General features: G+C 42.3%; 2 protein-coding genes across 9 annotated transcripts in view; one reads left to right on the plus strand and one right to left on the minus strand.

The window, feature by feature from the left end:
- Window positions 1-1040: 1040 nt before the first annotated feature.
- On the minus strand, window positions 1041-5810 carry LOC101036183 (uncharacterized). Its single transcript, XM_074390349.1, has 2 exons — window positions 5698-5810; window positions 1041-3808 (listed from the first exon to the last, which is right to left on the minus strand). The coding sequence occupies exons 1-2, from the start codon at window positions 5808-5810 to the stop codon at window positions 3256-3258; spliced, it is 666 nt and encodes a 221-aa protein (XP_074246450.1). The 3' UTR covers window positions 1041-3255.
- Window positions 5413-20700, plus strand: part of ZNF462 (zinc finger protein 462) — a 155520-nt gene continuing 140232 nt past the window's right edge. For 2 of the 8 annotated variants that reach the window (XM_010335992.2, XM_010335993.2), the window contains exon 1: window positions 5432-6670. The gene's annotated coding sequence lies outside the window, so the exon portion shown is untranslated. The other 6 variants (XM_074395128.1, XM_003925254.4, XM_074395129.1 and 3 more) reach the window with 6 other exon arrangements.

The raw sequence follows: 20700 nt of genomic DNA on the forward strand, positions 1-20700 counted from the left end.
ATAGACTAGCTACTACTATGTCACATAATTTTTTCTTTGATATTTTTTAAAATTATAAGTGATTCATTTGTACACACACACACACACACAAATTGTAACAAGTTTCCTCCCCGTCTCTCACTCCTTGTCATTAGCATTCAGTTTAGCAAGTATACTACCAGACATTTTTTATCCAAAAATCTATCTTTAAATTTTGATAATAGTATATGTATTTTGATATGCATTGAAAAATGTATATATAAATAGCCCATCAGACCTGTGATTTGTGAATTTTATTGCTTATGATAAAGTTTAAAAAATTTTAAAGTTGACTTTAAAAACATATATTAATTAAATAACAGGACCAAGTAACATGGAAATATATCCCCCTCCCTCCCAAAAAAAGAAAAAGAAGAAATCTTGACTCTGATATGAGAATGATAACTTTGGAGAAACTACCACTGAAGTGTTGATTCTAGGGCTGACTGCTCTTTACCAGCTCTGTGTTCCTGAATAAGTCACTTCCTTTCTCCAAGCTTCAGTTGGAGAACAAATAGTAAGAATCTAGAAATGTTGGTCTTTCTGCTGGAAGTGAAGCTTCAACAAATGGGCAATCTGTTAACTTGAGTCTTGTCTTCAGAATTTAGTTAATTGAACCCTAGTTGATACAAGGTTGCTATTTTGCTCTTTTAAAATGATTGGCTAGGAGTGGTGGCTCATGCCTGTAATCCTAGCACTTTGGGACGCTGACATGAGTGGATCACTTGAGGTTGGGAGTTCGGAACTAGCATGGCCAACACAGTGAAACGCCGTCCCTATTAAAAATACAAAAAATAGCTTGATGTGGTGGTGTGTGCCTGTAGTCCCAGGTGTTTGGGAAGCTGAAGCAGGAGAATCATCTGAACCCTGAAGGTGGAGGTTATAATGAGCCAAGATTGCACCACTGCACTACAGCTTGGGTGACTGAGCGAGACTTTATCTAAAATAAAATAAAAAATAAAATAAAATAGATCTCTTTGAGGAAGAATTTCATGTTAAATTATGAGTTAAGACATCGGCTTTACAATGAACTCCAAAAATTTTATTTTGACAAAATATCACTCCTTAATAGCTTCATTGTGAGAACAGAAATATTCAAATTCATTATTATTTCATCATTGGCCAAATCCTGGTATTGCTTTTGAGTAAAAAATCTGAAGTTTTAAATCTAAGTAATGTGATTTTGAAGCTAGTAGCTCATGAAGTAGATCATGCATCAAAAATCTCACTCATTTCAGTTATTCATCTCTGTATCCCTAGTATTCAGTTCTGAGAATGGCATAATACAGATGCTAAACAAAGATTCAATGGCTGAATGAACAATAATACACACTACATATTACAATAATTAGTCTGACAGAACTGTACATTTAACTTCCACCTATGGAAACTTTCTTTTGAATTTTAAATTATCACTATTGAAACATCTTTAATATCCGAAGGTATATATACAAAGATTCATATGGACTAAGTTTAATATGAGTTATTGCAATGTCTCTTCCTTTGAGAGCTGTTCAGAATCATGAATATCCACCTTTGTCTTCTTTTAGTCACTTTTCCCTCGGCATGGACACTAGCTAACTAGTTACATATGTTTAAATATGGCTTTATGACAATATATTGATTTTTTTTATAAGAGATCAGAAAGGTGTGCTAGTGACTTCACTTTTTTGGTATTTGGAGGGTCTGCAATTATCCGATTTGAAGTTTTGAGAAAAATTTTTTGAAGACAGTAATTTCCAACAAGAGTAAAGCTCTCAATAATTCAAAATAGGTTATTCGTTGAAAAATCACAAACAAACTCAATTAGTAAAAAAGACTACGTTGCATTGCATAGAAAGGAAGTTTTACATTGGCAGGAAAATCCCAAGTTAAGAGATGTGTGACAATGTGGTTAAAAAGCCATATTGTGTTCACCTACTCTTTCTTTTGCTAAAATCATTGACTTGAACAGTTTTCCAGCTGGAATTTACAAAGTGGGGCTATGAACTGATTTTTTTTTTTTTTTTTTTTTTTTTTTTTTTTTTTTTTTAGTATAGCTTTTGGGAAGCAGGAAGACTTGTCTCTTTTTAAATGACAGAATGTAAATATTGAAACAATGACATTAGAACATCTATCCATTCTTGTTGCAGTTGAAATTCTATCTAATTCAGCTTCTGGACTGACCATTTTTCCACGATCTCTTCTTGCAGGTTTGCTAGAAGTCCCTTTCCCTCCATAAACACTTCCCTTTGGGGGATTTGGGTGCCTTCCTTTTTTAAGGTTTTAAAAAACCTAAAATGATTTATAGACTATCCGTATCCTGTTAAAGTTGGGCAAGTGAATGGATCATATTTGCATGGGTAACTCTGATTATAGGACTTCACTGTTTCTTAAACTAAAATGCAAGATTTATTATTCTATTAATGCTCATAAAGTCACTATTTTGATGAGCCATAATTTCTCTTTATGAGGAGTTTGTATGCCAGTCACCCATGATAAGCGAGAAGAAAGTCCAGACCTCTAACATATTCATATTCCCTGGAACATTAATAGTCTTGAAACCCCATATGACTCCAGGGGATAATGCCATAGGGTAAAGTAAAAAAAGGTAAATTTCAAGGAGTCGGGATGTCCCCGTGAGACTTCCCCTCACATTGCTGGTTGTGTAGGAAACCAAGTTTTTTCTATTTTAATTAACAAATTTAAACCTCCTGATGGAGAAGATAACCCAACCCCAACTAGCCTGGTATTATCTTTGTGAATATTCTTAGGGAATGAAATAGCAGGAGGTGTGAACTTTCTCCTGTTTATCTTAATGGTCTGCTAATGGCAAAGCGTAATTACAGTTACTTAAATGCTAAGTGTATTAAGGTCTTCACCGAAAACCCTCAGGCACAGCGCTTTCCTTGAATTACCCAGCTTTCATTTATAGTTTTTGTTGTTGTTGTTGTTTTGTTTTTTATCATTTGAAAAAAGTACCCCAAATAAAAACAAAAAGAAAAAAAAAAGCCCATTCATGTTTAACCTCTTTCAATTACTATCATTGTAGAGTTAAAGCGTTTGTGACTTCTAAAAAGTCTAAAAGATTATGTGTATGGCATCATTAATTGAATTTGTATCGCCCCCACATTCAAAAAGCTGGGGAGTTTTGCAATAGTTCGCTTCACAGCTTCAGGAAGTCAGTTTGCTTCTAAACCAGAAGACCGACTGTGTCTTCTAAAGACCATCCTGTGGTACCGTATTTGGGATGGAAACTCAACCATTGTACCTTTCCCCAATGAACCCACACCGGAAGCCTGAAAGCCAGCGTCTCCCCGTCGGTCTCTGGATCTCCTCGCTGCCTTTGTCCCTTCTAGACGTGGAGGCTTGGAGAGGAGGTTTGGTTTCCAAGGATTGGAGCGTTTGAAGGGCGGGGCCGCCTCCAAGTCCATCTCCCCTTTTTGTCCTCTTCTCCTGGGACGGGAGGGTGGAGCCAGGTCCCCCCGCGGCCGGTCCGGGAGCTCTCTCTATCTCGGTCGCTCGAGGTGAGTCTGAAAGGGCGGCAGCCCGTTTAATTGCAGCGCAGGTTAATTTCTTGAGTTCACCGCAGTCTGTCCGCCAGCCGCTTCCCCGGTCTTTGCCAAGTGGGTTTACGAGGTCTGAGGCGTGTTGGGGCGCGCTCACGTTCTCGCAAAAGGCTCCTCCCCAGGGCTCGTTCCCCGACTGCGGGAAGCCCTTTGGTGCCCCAGGAACCTTGGAAACCCAAGCGTTTCCTCGGACCTCGCAGCTCCTCCCTCCCTCCCTCCCCACCGCCAGGTTCCCTACGTCCCTGCCCCCAGGGAAGGACGGCCCCCCTCTTAGGACTTAACGACCCAAAGCCAACCCAGAAGGTACCTTCACGTCGATGAAGATTTTATCGCAGCCTCCAAAACCAGCAGTCATAGCAGCTTTCAACCTGAAATACGGTTGTTATTTTCTCGGTGCAGAGCTTGACAGAAAAAGTCAGCTTTTTATTAAAGACAAAGAGGTAAATTATCAGCCGGGACAGTGGAGGGACGGCGGAGACCTGGCGCGCTTCCTCCGGTTGCCACGAGGAATTTACGGGGTGGCGGCGGCCAGCGCTCAGACACCCCCCGGGTCCGGGTGGGGAGGAGCTCGGGGCCGAAGGACTTTCCTGGGTCCCTCTGGGCACTTGGAAGGGGGAGTCCTCCCGAAGCCGCACAAAGCCAGGATCATTTCAGTCCGGAACAGCCTCAGCGTCCTCCTCCTCTCTTCTTCTTTCTCTTCTCGGTGACTCCCGTTCCCCTTTCGCCTCTATCCTTTCTGCGCCCTGTTCTTCTCCTCTCCTTACTTCTCTCTCCTCGCCTTTCCTCTCCCTCCCCCTCCTTTCTTCTCCACCGCACGCGTAGAGTGTCATTTATTTATTTATTTATCACCCCCGCCATCAACACCCTTTTAGGGATCCCGAGCTTTTCAATGTGAGTGGGAGGAGAAAAGGGCAGGAAGTGTTGACTGGAAGTGGGTGAAATCGTGCCTCGGGGTGAGAGATTCTGCTCAGGAATATAGGGTCGGGAAAACCTTGGAAAAGGAGGATTTAGATCGGTTTAGGAAGCCCCGCTATCGGATGGGAACCAACTCCGCGCGCGTCTCCTCCTTCTCCTTTATTGTATGGATTTATGGGTATATATCTTCTCGGACTGCTGCTTGGAGGGGAGGGAGAAGAAAGGGCGAGTATTTAAAGAGGACAGTCTTGCCCAGGATCCTTAGCACCGCGCCTTCACCGGATGCGCGCTCCTCAATGCAAAGGAATCCAGCAACATCCCCCAATTCAGACGCGGACAAAAGAAACTTTAATTAAGGTCTCTGCCCCGCGCGCTGCGCGTTTCTCTCTCCTGAGGCTGTTGATGTCCAACTCCAAGATCCGAGAAATTGAAATGGTACAATCAGCCCATGCCCTTGAACTTCAATTGCTCCTGACTTACTGCATTGATTTTTTTGATACTGTAGAACCCCCACCCCCACCCCCCACCGCTCCCAGTCCAATTAAAGCCTTAAGAGACTTTCGACCTGGTGGTGGAGGGGGGAATCACTCCTTTGCGAAAGAGATAGTTCCGAATGATACGAGGGGGAAATTACGCTAAATAAAAATTCAAGGTGTGAAAGCTTCAGCTTGGCTTGCGTGTCTTCAACACCATGACACCTTATCATTAGGAGCGCTGATTGTTACTTTCCGAGCCTTTAGATGATCAACCAGAAAGTGCAAACAACGCGGGGCTGGAGGGTGTAAAGTTATTTAAGCAGGCTTTCTTTTTTTCTTTTGGTGCGCAGTCAAAACATTTCACAAGTTAGGAAAAGTGGTGGTTCCGAAGCTCGGAATGATGGGCTCTTTTCCTCCTCCGCCCCCCACCTTCCATATCAGAAAAGAAATAAAACGCACAATGAGCCTTTATTTCAGGGGAGAAGACTTCAAAATACGTGCCAGTAATGGACAATTTGAGCTTTTCACTGGAAATACTCACACCGCAAGCTGGAAAGGGATTAAAAAGCCCCACGTGGTTGATCTGGGTTTAGACTTGCAACCTCCAGTTCCCCATGTATGTTCTTTGCAAAGGTTGGCCTCTAGATGGATGCAAGTGAGGGACCCTCTGGGGCCCGGGCTCGGCGCCTCGGGCAGGGCTGACGGTGGGAGCGCTATGAGCTGCCGGGCAGGGTCCTCACCGGGGGCTTCCTCTGCGGGTCAGGGCTGCCGGGCGCCACCGGGACGCGAGCGCGCACGCCTTGGCCCGGCCGCCGCGCTCCTCGCACCGCCTTCTCCGCAGGTCTTTATTCATCTCATCTCCCTCTTCCCCTTCTCCTTCTCCTTTGCCTCCTTCTCCTCCTCTTCCTCCCCCTCCTCCACCACCACCTCCTCCTCCTCCTCTGCCGCCGCCACCTCCTCCTCTTGCATCTCACTGGCCTGGCTCTGTGTTGCTCTGAGTGACAAAGACAATGTCCCAGCCTTAACTTTGCAACCACCTTGCCTCCTTCTGGGGTTCAGCAGGGGGGAGGGGGGACAGCAGCAGCAGCCTCAGCATCTCCTCCAGCTTCTCCTTCTGCTCTTCTCCGGCTCTTGGATAATTCTTCCTCTTTCCCCCTAGCCTTTTTCCTCATTTCTTTCTTTCTTCCTTTCTTTTTTTTCTTCCTCGCTCCTGCACGTTGTTGTTGTTATTAGAAAGGCTTCGCGCACCCCCTGGTGCTCCGGCGTTTTGTGTGGCAGGAGAAGATTGTCTTCCTTCTCTCTTTCTGTCTTGCTTTCTCTCTCCCCCTGGTTGCTCATTATTCAGAGAGAGACACAGAGGGAGGGAGAGAGAGAGAGCGCGCGAGGGAGAGGGAGGAGAGGAGAGAGAAGAGGAGAGAGAGGGGAGAGAGAGAGAGAGAGAGAGAGAGTGAGAGGGAGAGGGAGGGAGGGAGAGAGAGGGAGAGGGAGAGAGACGGATATCTCAGGTCATCTGCAGCTGCAGCGAGTCTGAGGAGCCGAGGAAGGCAGGGAAGATGGCGATCCTCCATTGCTGAGACCCGGCAGAAGCACATGAGACTCCCAAACAACTTCCACAACAATAACCCGAGCAGGAAGAGGAGAAAGAGAAAGAGGATAAGGAGGCGGTGGGGCTGGAGAAACCGAAGCACCTCCCGGCGCCGGGACGCTTCTTCTGTAAGTTACTGCAATTAACAACCACCTCGGGGTGGTCCGAGTGCTCCGGGTAGGGGAGCGCGGGGCGGTGGAGGCACAAACGCGCTCATTCATTCGGCCAAGGAGGGTTGGAGGAGCGGGGAGGAGAGGAAGTCCCCTGCATGGACTGGCTGTTGGAAGAGGAGAAGAAGCGAGAGAGAAGAGGAGGAGGGGGAGGAGGGAGAGCAGGAGGGGGAGGAGGAAGAGGAGGAGGAGAAGCGAGGGAGGAAGAGGAGGAGGAGGAAGAGGAGGAGAAGGTGGTAGTGGTGGCAGCGGAGGTGGCTGTGCTTTTCCTGCTGGCTGCTCCTTCTGCTGGGGGGAGTGAGCGCGGTGGCTTAATTAATTTCGTGTAGTTCTATGAAGAGAAGAGAAAATGAAAGATGAGTGAGAAGAGAGCTGGAGGCTTAGGACGGATGCTCCGAGTGTGGGGACTGGAGTAGGGACAGAGAGGGGGGCGGAGGGCGGGAGGCAGGAGACCTGAGCCGAGAGCCAAAGGGAGCGAGCGAGGGTCAGAGGAGGGAGAGCTCCGAGCCAGCGGCCCCGACCTGAGCGGGTTGACCTCTTTCTTTCTCTGTCCCTCTCCTTCCTTTCCCCCCTCTGTCTGCCTGTCCCCCGCCCGATGGCAAAGCCGTGCGGATTGGCACCCCCCCTCTTCCTCAGGTATTTGGCTCTCTCTCTCTCCTCTCTCTCTCTTTCCTCTCTCTCTCCCCGAAGTTGGGATGCGGGGTCGGGATGTGTCGGGGGGTGGCTGCTGCAGCCGCTTGGGCCGGTGCTGCTGGTGAACAGAGAGGCGAGGAGCCGGGGGCACCGGCCGGGTGGGGGGCGCAGGTTCAAGAGCGGCTGAGGAGCTGTCTCCAGGCTGGGGGTTCAGACGCGTCTGGTGGAGGAGGACAACGGTTTCTGGAGAGGAGAAGCCATTACACACGCTTGGCTCTCCTCTGAGGAAAGGAGAAAGGAAGGCAGGGGCCTGGGGGGGCGTCTCACTCCTGGTGCAGTTCCCAGGGGTCTGCCCTCCTTCCAGGCACGAGGGGAAGCCGCAGCCGCCCCCCATTGGAGCAGCCCCTCTTTCCCTTTCTTTATCTCCCTGTCCTCCATTTGCAAGCTGTCTGCTTTGGTTCCAGTCCAGACTCCAAAACACAAAGCTCCTTCTCACGTTCATTCTCCAGGCTGTTCACCATTCCTGAAGGAACCCTCATTTTCTTTTCATTGTAGCTTCTAACCTACAGAGAGGGAGGGAAGCTGCCTGGAGTTCCTTTTATATTCCTCCCCAACCAAGGAAAAAAAAAAAAAAGTTTCATTTTTAAGCACGCGTCTGGGATGGGGATAGACCAACCAGTTGGGGCTTTCTCCCAGGGCTCCCGGGGGCTGTGTCTGAGTGTCTGTGTTGGCTGTTTGGTTTGCTTTGGTTTTGTTTCTGGAGGTTGCTTGCAGGTTTTTGGAGGAAGTGATTAGTTTGGTTAAGAGCTGGGAACTGAGTCAGGTAAGCCGTGTCATGTTGTAACTCCAGCAGAAAATGGAGGAGAGCGGGTTTCCAGGAGACAAAGCTGAGATGAGAAGTGTTTATAAAATTATGGATGTCTCCATTTTGAAGCTCTGTTGGTGATGGGTGGAGGAGGAGGAGGAGGAGGCTTGCCTACTCCTTCTCCCTTTCCAGAGGGAAATCTTGTGGTGGTTCCTCACTCTCTATTCATTATGCAAGGAAATGAGGGCTTTTTAAGGGTTCCTCAGATTTTTCTCCCACCAAAGGAGTGCTTTCACAAGTTATTGAGGCGTTTGTTTCCATTTTAAAGTAAACTTTTGGAATTTTTTTTCTCCTTTTGAGTGGCCCTGAAGGGTTTTGACCTCCTTCAGGAAAGGCAAGGCAAAACCCTTAAAACATTTCCACTGAGGTCTTCACACAACTTTAAGCTGCACCAGGTCTCCTGAAAGTCACCAGGAAATGTTATTTCCTCCTTGTGAAGATGGTGATGGCCCTAAGCTGAGATTTTTTTTTTTTTTTTTTTTTGAGTTCTAGGGCTTGGTTATCATCATGTTTTGATGCATTGCAAGACTTTATTGTCTCATTTGGGTTGGTTTCTGCAAATATAAAAAAGAGTCAGAATAATCCTGCAAGATCTCAGAGGAACTCTAAGGCCGACGAGCACCAGTGTCCCCAGGTTCTCCGCTGCTCTCCAGGTTGCCCCATTCGTAGGTTAGGCCTTCTTTTGAGTCCCTTTGTTTCCCCCTTTCCCTTTCCTTCGGCTATTTTTTTCTGTGTTCTGAAGTCCTCTAAGTCTTCAGAAATATCAATCAGTATGTCTCCTTAACAATGTGACTATGGAAACAAATTTTTAAGACATTATGTCGGTTGAGAAAAACTTAGGTCCAGATATCTTCACCTTTTTAACTGGGAAGAATTTATTAATCATGTAGGAAGACATTTTGTGAGGATAATCTGAAAAAAGGACCGAGTCCTACCCCAGTCCACGCATTCATGGGAGCTCTTCGCTGATTAGTTGTAGAGAATCTACATAATTGACCCAAGCAAAGAACTAAATCCTGAAATGCTTCGGGAATGTATAAAGCCAACCATGAAGATGTTGCTTTTCCATTAGGTGAGGTAGCCATCTTGAGGATGAGGGAAGATGTTGGAAGAATTTTAGATGAACTGTTGGAAGGTAGGCGAGGAGGGCTCCACGGCGGAATGAAAACTTGGAGGAGATTCAGAACCAATTAATATATTCTAAGGAGGCTAATTGGACCTTGCTTTCAACTAAGGAGAAATAATAGAAAGGTACCAGCTTCAAGAGAAATAAGGAACACATTGGTGAGCAACTCGTAAGAGCATTTTTCTTGCTTTGCTTTCTCATTATGTGTCAGATTTTTTGTGTGTAAAGTTCCTTATGTCTACAGCATTTTTGTGCATGCTGAAGTGGTTTTAGATTCCAGATGTAATTACATTCTGTTGAGTAGCTGGTAGCACTGCCACTCAGTAAATGCACAGTGCTGTATATGACAACATCACATTTTTCAAACCAAACTGTTGTGTCATTAATTGAGGGTTATTGTTCTTCTGAGGGGTGTGAAAGGAGAGGGGAAATACATGGTTCTTTAGCTGATAATTGTCCATGGTCAATGAAGTAAAACCATGTTTGTGCAGACAAGAATTTATGGTTTTCAGTTGATGTGTATGCTCATTTAAAAATACTTCTGTTCAGATCTCTGCTCCTTTAGGAAAAACCTAGGCCTCTCCAAGAACACTTTTTAAAAATCCTTCTTGGAATCATAACTTTTCTTCTTTGTTTTTGAACGTTACCTTTTGATAGCGTTACTTTTGCTCTGAAGTGAAATTTCACCAATAGTATATTTAAATTTGCTAATGCATAAATGGATGCACCAAACCGGGTGTCCGAACTGGGAAGTTCGGATGCAGTGGATAAAGAGTTATTTGGAAAAGTAATTACCAGATAATTTTACATCTAATTAACCATGTATGTTTATGTAAACATAAGTACATTATATACTGATCTTGAAACAAAACTTTCATGATTTTTTTTATTGTTACTGATACCAGGACAAGTGGTTCATTTGCTTATTTCAGCAGGGGGGAGAAATCTAACAATCTGATTGCTAATTCAGCAGTTTGTCCACATTTTTCACTTTGCAACCAAATGTTTTGGTGTGTTAGAGTTGAACTTTTCTGGAGGGCAAAAAATAGGTATTTAAGAGGCATCTTGGAATTTGGGAATGTGTTCTAACTGGTTATCTAAGACACATTCATCTCTGATGCCCTTCATCAACATGGCAAACACCATAATATTTAAGGACATGGTTTCCTGAATTTTTCTAGACATACCCATTTGAATTAAGACAAGCATTTTGGATAAACCACCATGAGAGAAAAAGTGTCAAATCAGACATTTTCATTTAATGTCAAAGCCCAAAGATCATTTTTATTTATGAGACAAGTTCATGTGGCTTATTATGCAAATTTTTGCCATGCCTCTATCACAAGGAGAAATCATGGGAAATATTTGCAAGCTATGATGCACACTGACATAAGAAAAATTCTTGTTGGATCCTCATATTCCATAATATTTCTCATATTGGATTTATGTCAGTCTAATTCATTGACCACATTTCCTGATGAATTGTTTTTTCACCCCTTACTGTTTGGAGTTGGAAACAACTTTTAGAGGGGAAAAAAACAAAACAAAACAAACAAACAAAAAAAAACGTATCTGCTCTTCATAATGAGCCTTCCGGAAGACAGAAGGAGAAAAAAAAAAATCCAACTCTACTAATGGACTTTAGAGTACTTGTGGTCAGTTTTCCTGAAAAAAAGGAATGGTAAAGTTGCAATGGGAAAGAGTCCTTTTTTCTGTGTGATGGAGTTTAATAGGGTCTAGTCTGTCTTAAATTTTCCTTGAAGGTGTGATTTCTTGGTTAAGGTAACCTTACTTACTCTTTATGGTATGTGCCTTTTTCAGACTTATAGTTCACCGCATCATGGAATTGAGAAAGCTGTATCAGATATTCTAAATTGATAATTGGGGAACAGAGATGTTATTTTATAATGCCACAGTCATAGTTAGGAAACATATAAATAATGGACTCTTATTGCTAAGGATCTGGCATGAATGTATGACTCGGGTGGTTGGTATATCCAATAGAAGTGGAGGGACTATATTTCCATGACTGAAAGCTAAAATCCAGTGGACTGAAAAAACAAAACAAAACAAAACTGTGTGTGTGTGTGTTGGGGGAGTGGGGGGTGGGGGTGGGGGTGTGTGAAAGCAAGTATCTTGTGAGTTTCACATACTTATGGAGTTGATGGCTTTGAGAGAAACATTAGCTGGGTGTTGGTGACCTATTAATTGATTATGAGAAAACAGAGAGGAGGGTAAATAAATGCTAGAAGAAAATTCCTCTCCTTGTGTGATATGCCAAGACATCTGGCAGATGTTATGTCGGGCCCTAAGGAATGGACAGTTTAATTTTAGCCCTAGCAAGGAAATGGGAAGTTCTAGGCTCTTTTAATAGCACAAGTCTTAGTTTGGGGAAGGTTGCTTAAAAAAATAGGAAAGAAAGGAAAAGAGGCATTTAGTGTTATGTGGAAGAACTCTAGGGAGTAGAGAGTAAAAACTGAATTTTTTGGGTGAGGAACAAAAATATTATTTCTCATGTAGAAATTAACATAAAAATTATTTTAAAAGCGACAAATAAGTAAGGACTATGAGGTATTTAATATTTACCAGGCAGACCTTCCAATTTAGTTGTCTTAGGCCTTAGAGAGATCATAGAGTTTAAGTCTCCTCCCTCTACTTGCATTATACTGAAGAGGAAACTGGCACAAAGACATGAAGTGACTTGCACAAGGTCAGAAAGTTCAGTTGTAACCAAGCCAGGCCTAGAACTCAGGTCGGCTCACTCCAGCCTAGTGCCCTTTCCACTACCCCATTGCATCTGATTGTTGAGGGTTGTGAAATAGCCACTCTCTTCTCCAGGGCTCAAGGCTTTCAGAGACACTCTGTACTCACGCACTAGTGGGCAGAGGTATGGATTTTTCTTAGTTGGATTTAATGTGTTGGGGAGCTCAGGGTTGAGCATGGTTTCATTCATAGATCCAGAGACCAATTTTGTTCATGTGACATTCAGTAAAGTGTTAGCTCCTGGGTGACATTCAGTAAAGTGTTAGCTCCTGGGTTTGTAGCTGTACTTTTCATCTTTCCTGCTCTCATCTCTCATTCTATCATCCAAGGGCTTGGGAGCCCTTTTCAAATGTCCTTTTTGGGAAGTTTGTCTGAGTATTGCAACTTAGAATAGTGGCCACAATTGGACTCTGAGGATCTATTTTGCAATGTGGTACAGATTTAAATTGGCTCCTTTCAGAGATGCCATTTTGTAATACTGATGAATGGCTGAGAGGTGAAATCCAGTCTGAAACAATTACTGGTGGTTTTCCAATGTTCTTACTCATTCAAAATGTGCCCTCCATGTATATTCTTGGAGCCCAGTTCTGTCTTGCAGACCAATGGCTAACCTTTTCCCATTTTCCCAATATACATGAAATTAAAATGACTTTTAACAACACAAACACCGTTTAACCATGAGCAATGGGACAGTCCTATAAGGAAGGGTGCAATAGAATTTTACTTCTGTCTCTTCTTGGATGAGCAAAAGTGATTTTGTAAAGAAGAAGAGTGATGTTTGGAAGTTTCCACATTTTCTAAGCTTCTTCCAAACGAATGCATCAATTTTTAATCCTGGAGGCAGTGTGGAGAAGGTAGTGCTGGATGTGGACTTCTGGCAGAAACACAGTTAACGCTGTAAACAGTTGAACCTCAGTGTGGCATTCCTCCAAATGAGTTGACTGTCGAAAATAAAATGTTCCAGAAGAACTGGGAGAACAGGAAAGAAGTTAAAACAGCATGGTTTGCATGCCAGTACTAAAGGAAGAAAAAAAAGTTTGGGTTGGGGGGGCATTGGAGCGAAGATAATTGTAAGTTGAACTGTCTCTTGGATTTATAAGACCCAGGAGAAGAAGTCTCCAAATGTGGGAAAATGGGTTTTTATGAATTTAGATTGTATTTGCAGTTTACTAGGAAGCTCTTTTGGATTCTTTTTTTTTTTTTTTTCTTTTTTTTTTTTGTCCCCTTGAACTTTGTATTTGGAGAACTGTACACACTGATAAATGGGAACTCCATTGGAAGCAATTTGGCTTTACATTTTGTGCCTGGAAATGCTATCATAAAATTTATCTCTTTTCTAAGTCCTCCTGTTCTCATCAGCTGAAGCACATAGAGGATTTTTAAAGTCTTTGGATGTGTGATACCAACACAAAGTTAGTTATTTTCATGGCTTAGAAAGACAAGAAATGAGTGATGTGGTGCTAGTAATGTCACCTACAAATGCATTGTCTTACTTCTGGTGAGCGGATTGCTTGGTGTCTTCAAAGCATTCTTGCCTAATTCCTAGCTGGAGACATTTTTTCTTGAGTTATTCTTGGAGAGAAGGTTTTTTTTGTGTGTGCCAGGTCATGGGTATTTTGGTATTGATTTCCTTGCTTTCATGTGTTTGCTTGTTCAGTTCACTGCATGTTGCTTCTGGTTATTAATAAAATACTTGTGCTGTGCCTGTCCACATCTTACCCTTAACCTTATTCAAAGAGTAGACCTTGCTCTTTAGGGTGAAGGGAAGGTTGATAGGTACTTACTTGTTTAAAAAAAAAAATTAATACTTGAAGAGAACTGTATAACTCAGGAAGTTATTTGCTAGACCTTCACATAGACAAATTTTAACAAAGAACACACAAGGAAAGATGGAGAAAATTCTGCTAGGAACCAATAGATCTAAATTAAAATGTTTTAGGATCACTTAGTAGGAAATTAAGCATTTGCCCAAGATGAGGAAGTGAAGTCTTACCTCTGGATTCAGCTTGGTTGGAGCACAAAAGGAGCTGTAGGCCCAGGTGAGACAACTGTGTTAGAAGTAATTAAGCCCAGGATTTGTGGAGAGGCTTAGCTGCCACAGAGCCCAGCTGGGGAAGGCCAGACTCACTCCAAAGTTCTCGTCTGGCCAGTTGAACCAGAACACACGCTAAAGCCTCCAAATTTTGGAATTCCTTTTCCTGTTCTGATTTAAGAAGGTAACGCCATTATTTTTCGGTTTTGCTCTTGTCAGCTGAGTGCTTCTCTTCTGAACTGGGAAATGCCAGAGGCTGGGGGGTGGGAGCTGATTTCCTCTAAGGGAAAATTCTCCCCGTTAACACTGCAAATGTGCCTTAACATTGTACTTATTACTCCAGAAATAATTGTGCAGTGGCACAATGTGGGATACTTGAAAGATGTTTGCTGCACAAAGGTTCCAATACTCACCTGCAGATTAAGAAATGAGTTTCTAAACCATCTCATTTCTGTTGCTAATGAAAAGCTTTGGAAGGCACCTGTGAATTAGAGCTCCAGCTGCTATCATGGTAGGGGAAGTTAGGCCTTGAAAGGATACATGGATTAGCCAGTCAGAAAAGCAAACAGTGGCATCAGCACAAGTAGAAAATAGACAAGGTTGTTAAAGCTAACAGGAAAGTAGGCTAAGGCATTGCTCTGATTATATGGTGGAAATTTGCTGGGAAGGAGTGACTGCTTGGATGGGAGAAGGAAAAGAAGAAGAGAAGCAGGAAAGTAATTGACTAGTTGAAATTGAAGAAGTCTCTCCACTGGGAAGAGCCTACAGGAAGAAGTAAGGCATTGCTTTTAAGAAAACAATAAAGCAAGTAGAAAAAGACCTTGTAATTTGGTAACTAACACATGTGAAATATAAAGGCCAGTGCTCAGATCCACATTCTTTGGCCAGTTCCTATTGTAAAAAATAGAATTGGGTTTGGAGGACAATTTATGTGACTTTGGGGTTACAAATACAGCCTTTCTGATAAAGGACAGATGGAAACTGGAGGGAACTGGTTAAGTAGGCCTAGGTGGAGATTTTGCTGGAAAGTGAACAAAGTAGAGAGTAGAGCACGGTAGAAAATAGCTGCATTATTAATGGACAGAAAATGTGATAGTCCTCTCTAAAGTGATCCATAGAGTGTCCCTACCTATGCCCTGGGTATTAGAAGAAATGAAGAACAAAGACATGCCTTTTCAGAGGGGAGAGGAATGGACCATGACTGCTGCCTGGTGTCAGTTTGGGATTAAGCCATTGGCTTGAGCCAAGCGTCACAAGCTGATCTCCCTCCAGTCCCAGCATTTTAAAATCCAAAATAAGGCCATTGCGGTTCAGAATGTTTAGCCATTCTAATCCCTAATTACATCATCCCTCTGTGTTATGACCAATTAGTCAGCAATTGAGTACCAACATTCAGCCCAGGTTGCCATGGGCCTGATAGAGGGGTCCTTCATTTGGGGTACAATTTGAATGCTGGTTTATTGACTGAAGATGACCAAAGATAGATACCAGCTAGAGATCATGTAAAGATTTCAGTAGCAAGTGCTTATCACCCAAAATCTTTTCTCTTCAGTGGTTTCTATCTTAAATAGTCTTCTCTGAAGACTAATTAGTATTTAATAATAGTAAGTGGGAAGGGAGTCTTTGTAGAAGAGACCATTTTCTCTTTTTTTCTTCGAGACAGAGTCTCACTCTGTCACCCAGACTGGAGTGCAGTGGCATGATCTCAGCTCACTGCAACTGCCACCTCCTGGGTTCAAGCAATTCTCCTGCCTCAGCCTCCCAAGTTGCTGGGACTACAGGCGCACACCACCATGCCCAGCTAATTTTTTGTATTTTAGTAGACACTGTTTCACCATGTTGCTCAGGCTGGTCTCAAACTCCTGAGCTCAGGCAATCCACCTGCCTCGGCCTCCCAAAGTGCAGGGATTACAGGTGTGAGCCATTGTACCTGGCCTCAGAAGAGACTGTTCTCATTTGAATGTCAGAGTTCAGCTGCAAGAAATTCTCTCCTTTCTGCTGTCAATTGAGTATTGTCTGTTCTAATATTGGGTAAGAACAATAGAAAATAAATGATTCCTTCATCAAAAAAATTTGCCAAAACTGTAGAGTGGGAATACCACATAGACCTTAAAAAATGCCGTCTCCCTTTCTGGACTGACTCATAGGTAATACTGGATAATTTTTTTTTCTAACATTTAATATGAACCAGGGACTGTTCATAGGTTAGAGAAAACTGAGGTTTAGGGAGGTAAAGTAATTTAGCCAAAGTCATGAGGCTGCGAAGTTGGTGACCCAGGATTCACATGAAGTGGGGCCTGCCTCCAGAAGCCTGGCTCTCAGCTGGTGGGACCTGGCCTTGGTTATTACTTGCTCTGCTAATAGCTTATGTTCATGATGGTTTATCTCTTCCAGTTGCTTATGCCAGCAGTATATCGTTGGAGTTGTGGAAGGAAATCTGGGAATAATGGAAAAGTAATTGTAATATATTGGTTGATATGAGAGAATAATAGGTTGAGAAAATGTGTTTAACTAAAGAGCACCCTTTTCTGAATTATAGAGGTGATAGGAAAAACAGCAAGAGGCCATGTAAGGGACATTTTAAGGAATAAACATTTTAAAATTATATCAGACTTAGAAAAAAAGGAGCTACCTACCTGTTACGGCAGAAAGACATGTTAGGTGACTAATTTTTTTTTAATTGTAGAAAAGGTATTTCACTTTTCTTCTTCCCTTTTTGAAGTCTCGGTGCCCTTTGTTGGCTCTGGTTACTATCAGCCTGAAAAATGTTTTCAAAAGCTACACAGACATTTGAAAATTAGTTCTCTTTAATGGTCGTTTGTGGAAAATGGTGCAGATTCTCTTAAAAGTGTGAATGCTAATACTTCCTGCCCCTTTTTGTGATCACCGTGTGCTCTGTTTAGATCATGGAGAGGTGATGAGTACTATGGTTTTATTTGAAACACTGCAGGACAGTAAGGAAGTTCATGGATGAGCACAGACGTCCATAATAGAGTGACACACTGTGCTGAGGGAGATAGAGGTCCAAATAGCCCTACGATATCCAGGAGAGTAGCCTTTCTACAGGACGGTGGTTGGACGTTAGTTGCTGAGTAGACTCTTGAGCTCCGAAGCAACTAGTTGTGGTTTTATAAAATCTTCACTTTGCCGTGGATCTATTCAGTAGATCTCTGGTCCCCGGACAGACCCATAATCAAAACCTTTGTAGAAGGATAAACACAAGCCCCGTTTATAAAGTGTACTGGAGGCGGCCGTGGAGTCATCATTTTTACTTCTCATCCATATCATTATTTACCAAATTTATAAAAACCATTATTTTCTTAAAGGACTAAAATAGAAAAAAAGGCTCAGAAAAAAATATGTAAAGTGAACAATTGAACTGTATAGTTAAAGACAGTAAAGTGGAACTGAAGCGTGTTGTTCTCTGGGCAGAATTTCTAATTTAGAGGAATAGGGACTCCATTCAGCCTTAGATAGCATAAACTGTGACCCGAGGCACTAGTGCCTAGCGTTCTAGGATAATCCCCCGACCAGCCTGACTCAAAGACCAGTTCTCAATGGGTTTCTTCAGTTTTCCTTTTAATTCTTTGAGGACACCTACCCGGGCTACCTTCAGGAATTGCTTTGCAGGAAGCCAGGTGAACTGGGTCAACATATCTTTGTAGGTACAGTGAGAATTCGGAATCTGTGAACACATTCAACATGAGGGGTTCCATAGGAGAGGAAGCATGGAATATGCTCTATGGAAGTAAACGTAGAAAGTTTCTGTATTCAAGCCTGGCAAAGGAATCATTAACTCTTGAAAGGAAAATCACATTTTTAAAGATAGATTCTATGGTAATTTAAAAAGTGCCTTGTACAGATCACAGAAAATAGCGCATATTTAAGGAGGCAGATCTGTATCTTTCCCATTTGTGTGGAAGTTTTTGTCATTCATTCCATCTTCTCCTGTGACTTTGCCTCCAATTAGAAATTTTGCAGGCCTGAGAACTGAAGTGGTGTTGAAGAACAGATGTCAGCTGTTCCTGAAATTCATCTTTGCCCCTTGGTTGACTCAGTGTTTCAGAATACCTCACCCATTCTTTTTCTGACCAGTGGTTGTAGCTTGTTAATAATGAGCGAACATCACCCATAGGTCCTGAAATTAGCAAGTGTTAAATGTTAGGTGATTATTAGGGGAAAACAAGATAATCTAGTCAGTGGGCTTAATTAGATTGTGATTGCCCAGTTGCTGCTTCAAGATAATTATATTCATAACCCCATTTCTAGACGTCAACTACAATTATCAAAATTGACCCCAGAATAGGTAAGTGTTAGCAATCTTATTTGAAGCAGCTTCCGAATAGTGAATATCTGATGTTTTCAATGTGCTTCTGCTGGGTGTTTCTTCCCCTCTTGCCGCTTTTCCATGATCTTTCCCCCATATTAGTAAAAAGGTCGGTAGCAATATTGTTTTGTCTGTGACCATGCACATATTGTATAGCTTGTGTTGGTGTCTACAGAAAATGAAATTCTTAAGTTTTTAGGGGTCAAATATAACTGCAACACTTTCGTAAATCAGCAAATAGGAATCCTGAAGCATAAAATTCCAAATTGGCTGGATTGTTATTTTCCTCAGCACATGAAACCTGTTAAGTCGATTGAATGTGATTCATTTGAATAGATCTTTTACTTTATAAGGCATAATCTTAAGATGAAAAAGAGAGTCATCTGTGTTTAAGATAATGCCTTAGCAACATGATCACTAAGATTTGAGGAACTGTAAATCGAGAACTTTTAACTTTATATCACCCCTTCCTTTCCTCCAAATTATGAAATTTGCTGCCAGTGTATTCTAGTATAAAAAAAGAACATGTAATTACTAGGGACATTGTTTACCATTTGTCTCCCAAATGAAGTCAATGATTTCCAGGAAATACAAACAACAACCTGTATCAGAAGTGATACGGTGTGGGTATGTCAGGGTGACACCGTGAATCACTGGGCCAGATTGTCATTTGGCAGCCTTCCCTTTCTGACATGCAGTTATATGGGAAAATAATGCACTTAAAACTTTCGCACTGTGGCTGAACTTCAGCGCAATTCATCTATCTAAAGAACAACTGGAAACTCAGCTACGTATATATTTATGTATGTATATACGTATATGTATATATGTACACATTTGTATCTCTGTACGTAGAGACAGATACTCTCTATGCACTTATTCTTCTCTAAAACATCAAGAGTACAAATTTCCACCTAGCAGTCATCTCATAGAATTTCTGGGGTAAGAATGCACTTCTCTGTGTAGAGGTCTTTCTTGAGAAAGTGATGTTTAGTGGATGAAGCATATTCTTTGGGGCTACACAAGCTGAGGCTAAAATTTGTATCTGTCCATTACTAGCTGTGAGACCTTGAATAAGTCATTAAACTTCTCTGTCCCCATGATTTCCTACCCAGTAAAATAGGAATTATTATAATTTGAATCTGTAGAACTAACATGAGGATTAGAAAAAAAAAAGTGTGTATAAGAGTCCTGGTTCATAACGGGCATTCAAAAAAGGAATAGTTTCTTCCTTCCTCACTGATAGAGAAACTGAGGCAGAGATCTTCTCCAGGGCTTTGCCCCATTTATCTTTGGTCAATATATTAGGTATTTTGTTCTTGATCTTAAACCCAGTTTTTAGAATTGTGCTTGTTTAATTTGGTGTTGTGTCTGCCTTTACTGATAAGTAGTCTTCGCTGCAGTTGTCCATTCCCAGGTAAACTATATTACATCTTGAACTGATGGTCTGTGGATGAAGTAACACTCTGTATTGGTGTGTGCATTCAGTAGGAGCTTGTAAACTACCCAAGAATGATGCCATTTCCTTTTGGAAAAGTACATTTACATGGTAACAATGCCTTAAACCTGACCTTGCAGAGCTATTCCCTGGAGTGTTGTAGGGGAACAATTTTTAATAAACATGAAGTTTTTCGAGCTTTTCAGAAGAAAGATGTTATTACTGTTCCTATTGTTTGGTGTCATTCCGGCAAAAATGATATGTCTAAGAAAACTGTCCTTATTGCAGAGAAAATATTGGCTGTGCTGTTTATATGAATGTTGTATGCCTCGCTGTTGCTCTACTCACATAGCAATCTCTTTGCCAGTTTGAGGACTGCCCCGTAGCCTGGCTTAGAAATGCTTTGGTTTTCTCTGTGCAAATGTTTATTTTAATAGGCCACGTCTACTCGGTCTCACTAATGTACTATAGTATCAGATGATTTCAGACCTCATGGGTAAGGAGACTAATTTTAGAATGTATTAAGGGTAGATGATATTTTAAAATGTTGGAAAACATAGAATGGTGTTGGTAGGGCTTAACCACACTTACCTTATTGGGTCTGGCCAAAAGAACATTCATTGGTAACTTTATTGGTGGTGGTGGTATGGTGGTGGTGGTGGGAACATGTAGGTGGTTCTTTGGTAAAACTGAATAGTGATTTTTCACCTGTACAAGCAAAGTACTCATGATTTTTTTTTTTTACATTTGGGAAATTTCCAGAGAAACAAAGATGTCATTTGAATGTTGTTGTTTTAGAGCTAA

The sequence above is a fragment of the Saimiri boliviensis genome, chromosome 2 (genome assembly GCF_048565385.1).
Source record: "Saimiri boliviensis isolate mSaiBol1 chromosome 2, mSaiBol1.pri, whole genome shotgun sequence".
Classification (NCBI taxonomy): domain Eukaryota; kingdom Metazoa; phylum Chordata; class Mammalia; order Primates; family Cebidae; genus Saimiri; species Saimiri boliviensis.

What these genes read in the sequence shown, in the direction of transcription:
- LOC101036183 (XM_074390349.1), bottom strand. Translation starts at nt 5,810, where the DNA reads ATGAATAAAGACCTGCGGAGAAGGCGGTGCGAGGAGCGCGGCGGCCGG. An exon ending in ACCCGCAGAGGAAGCCCCCG is followed by an intron (nt 3,809 to 5,697) that starts GTGAGGACCCTG and finishes CCCTGGGGGCAG; the next exon opens with GGACGTAGGGAACCTGGCGG.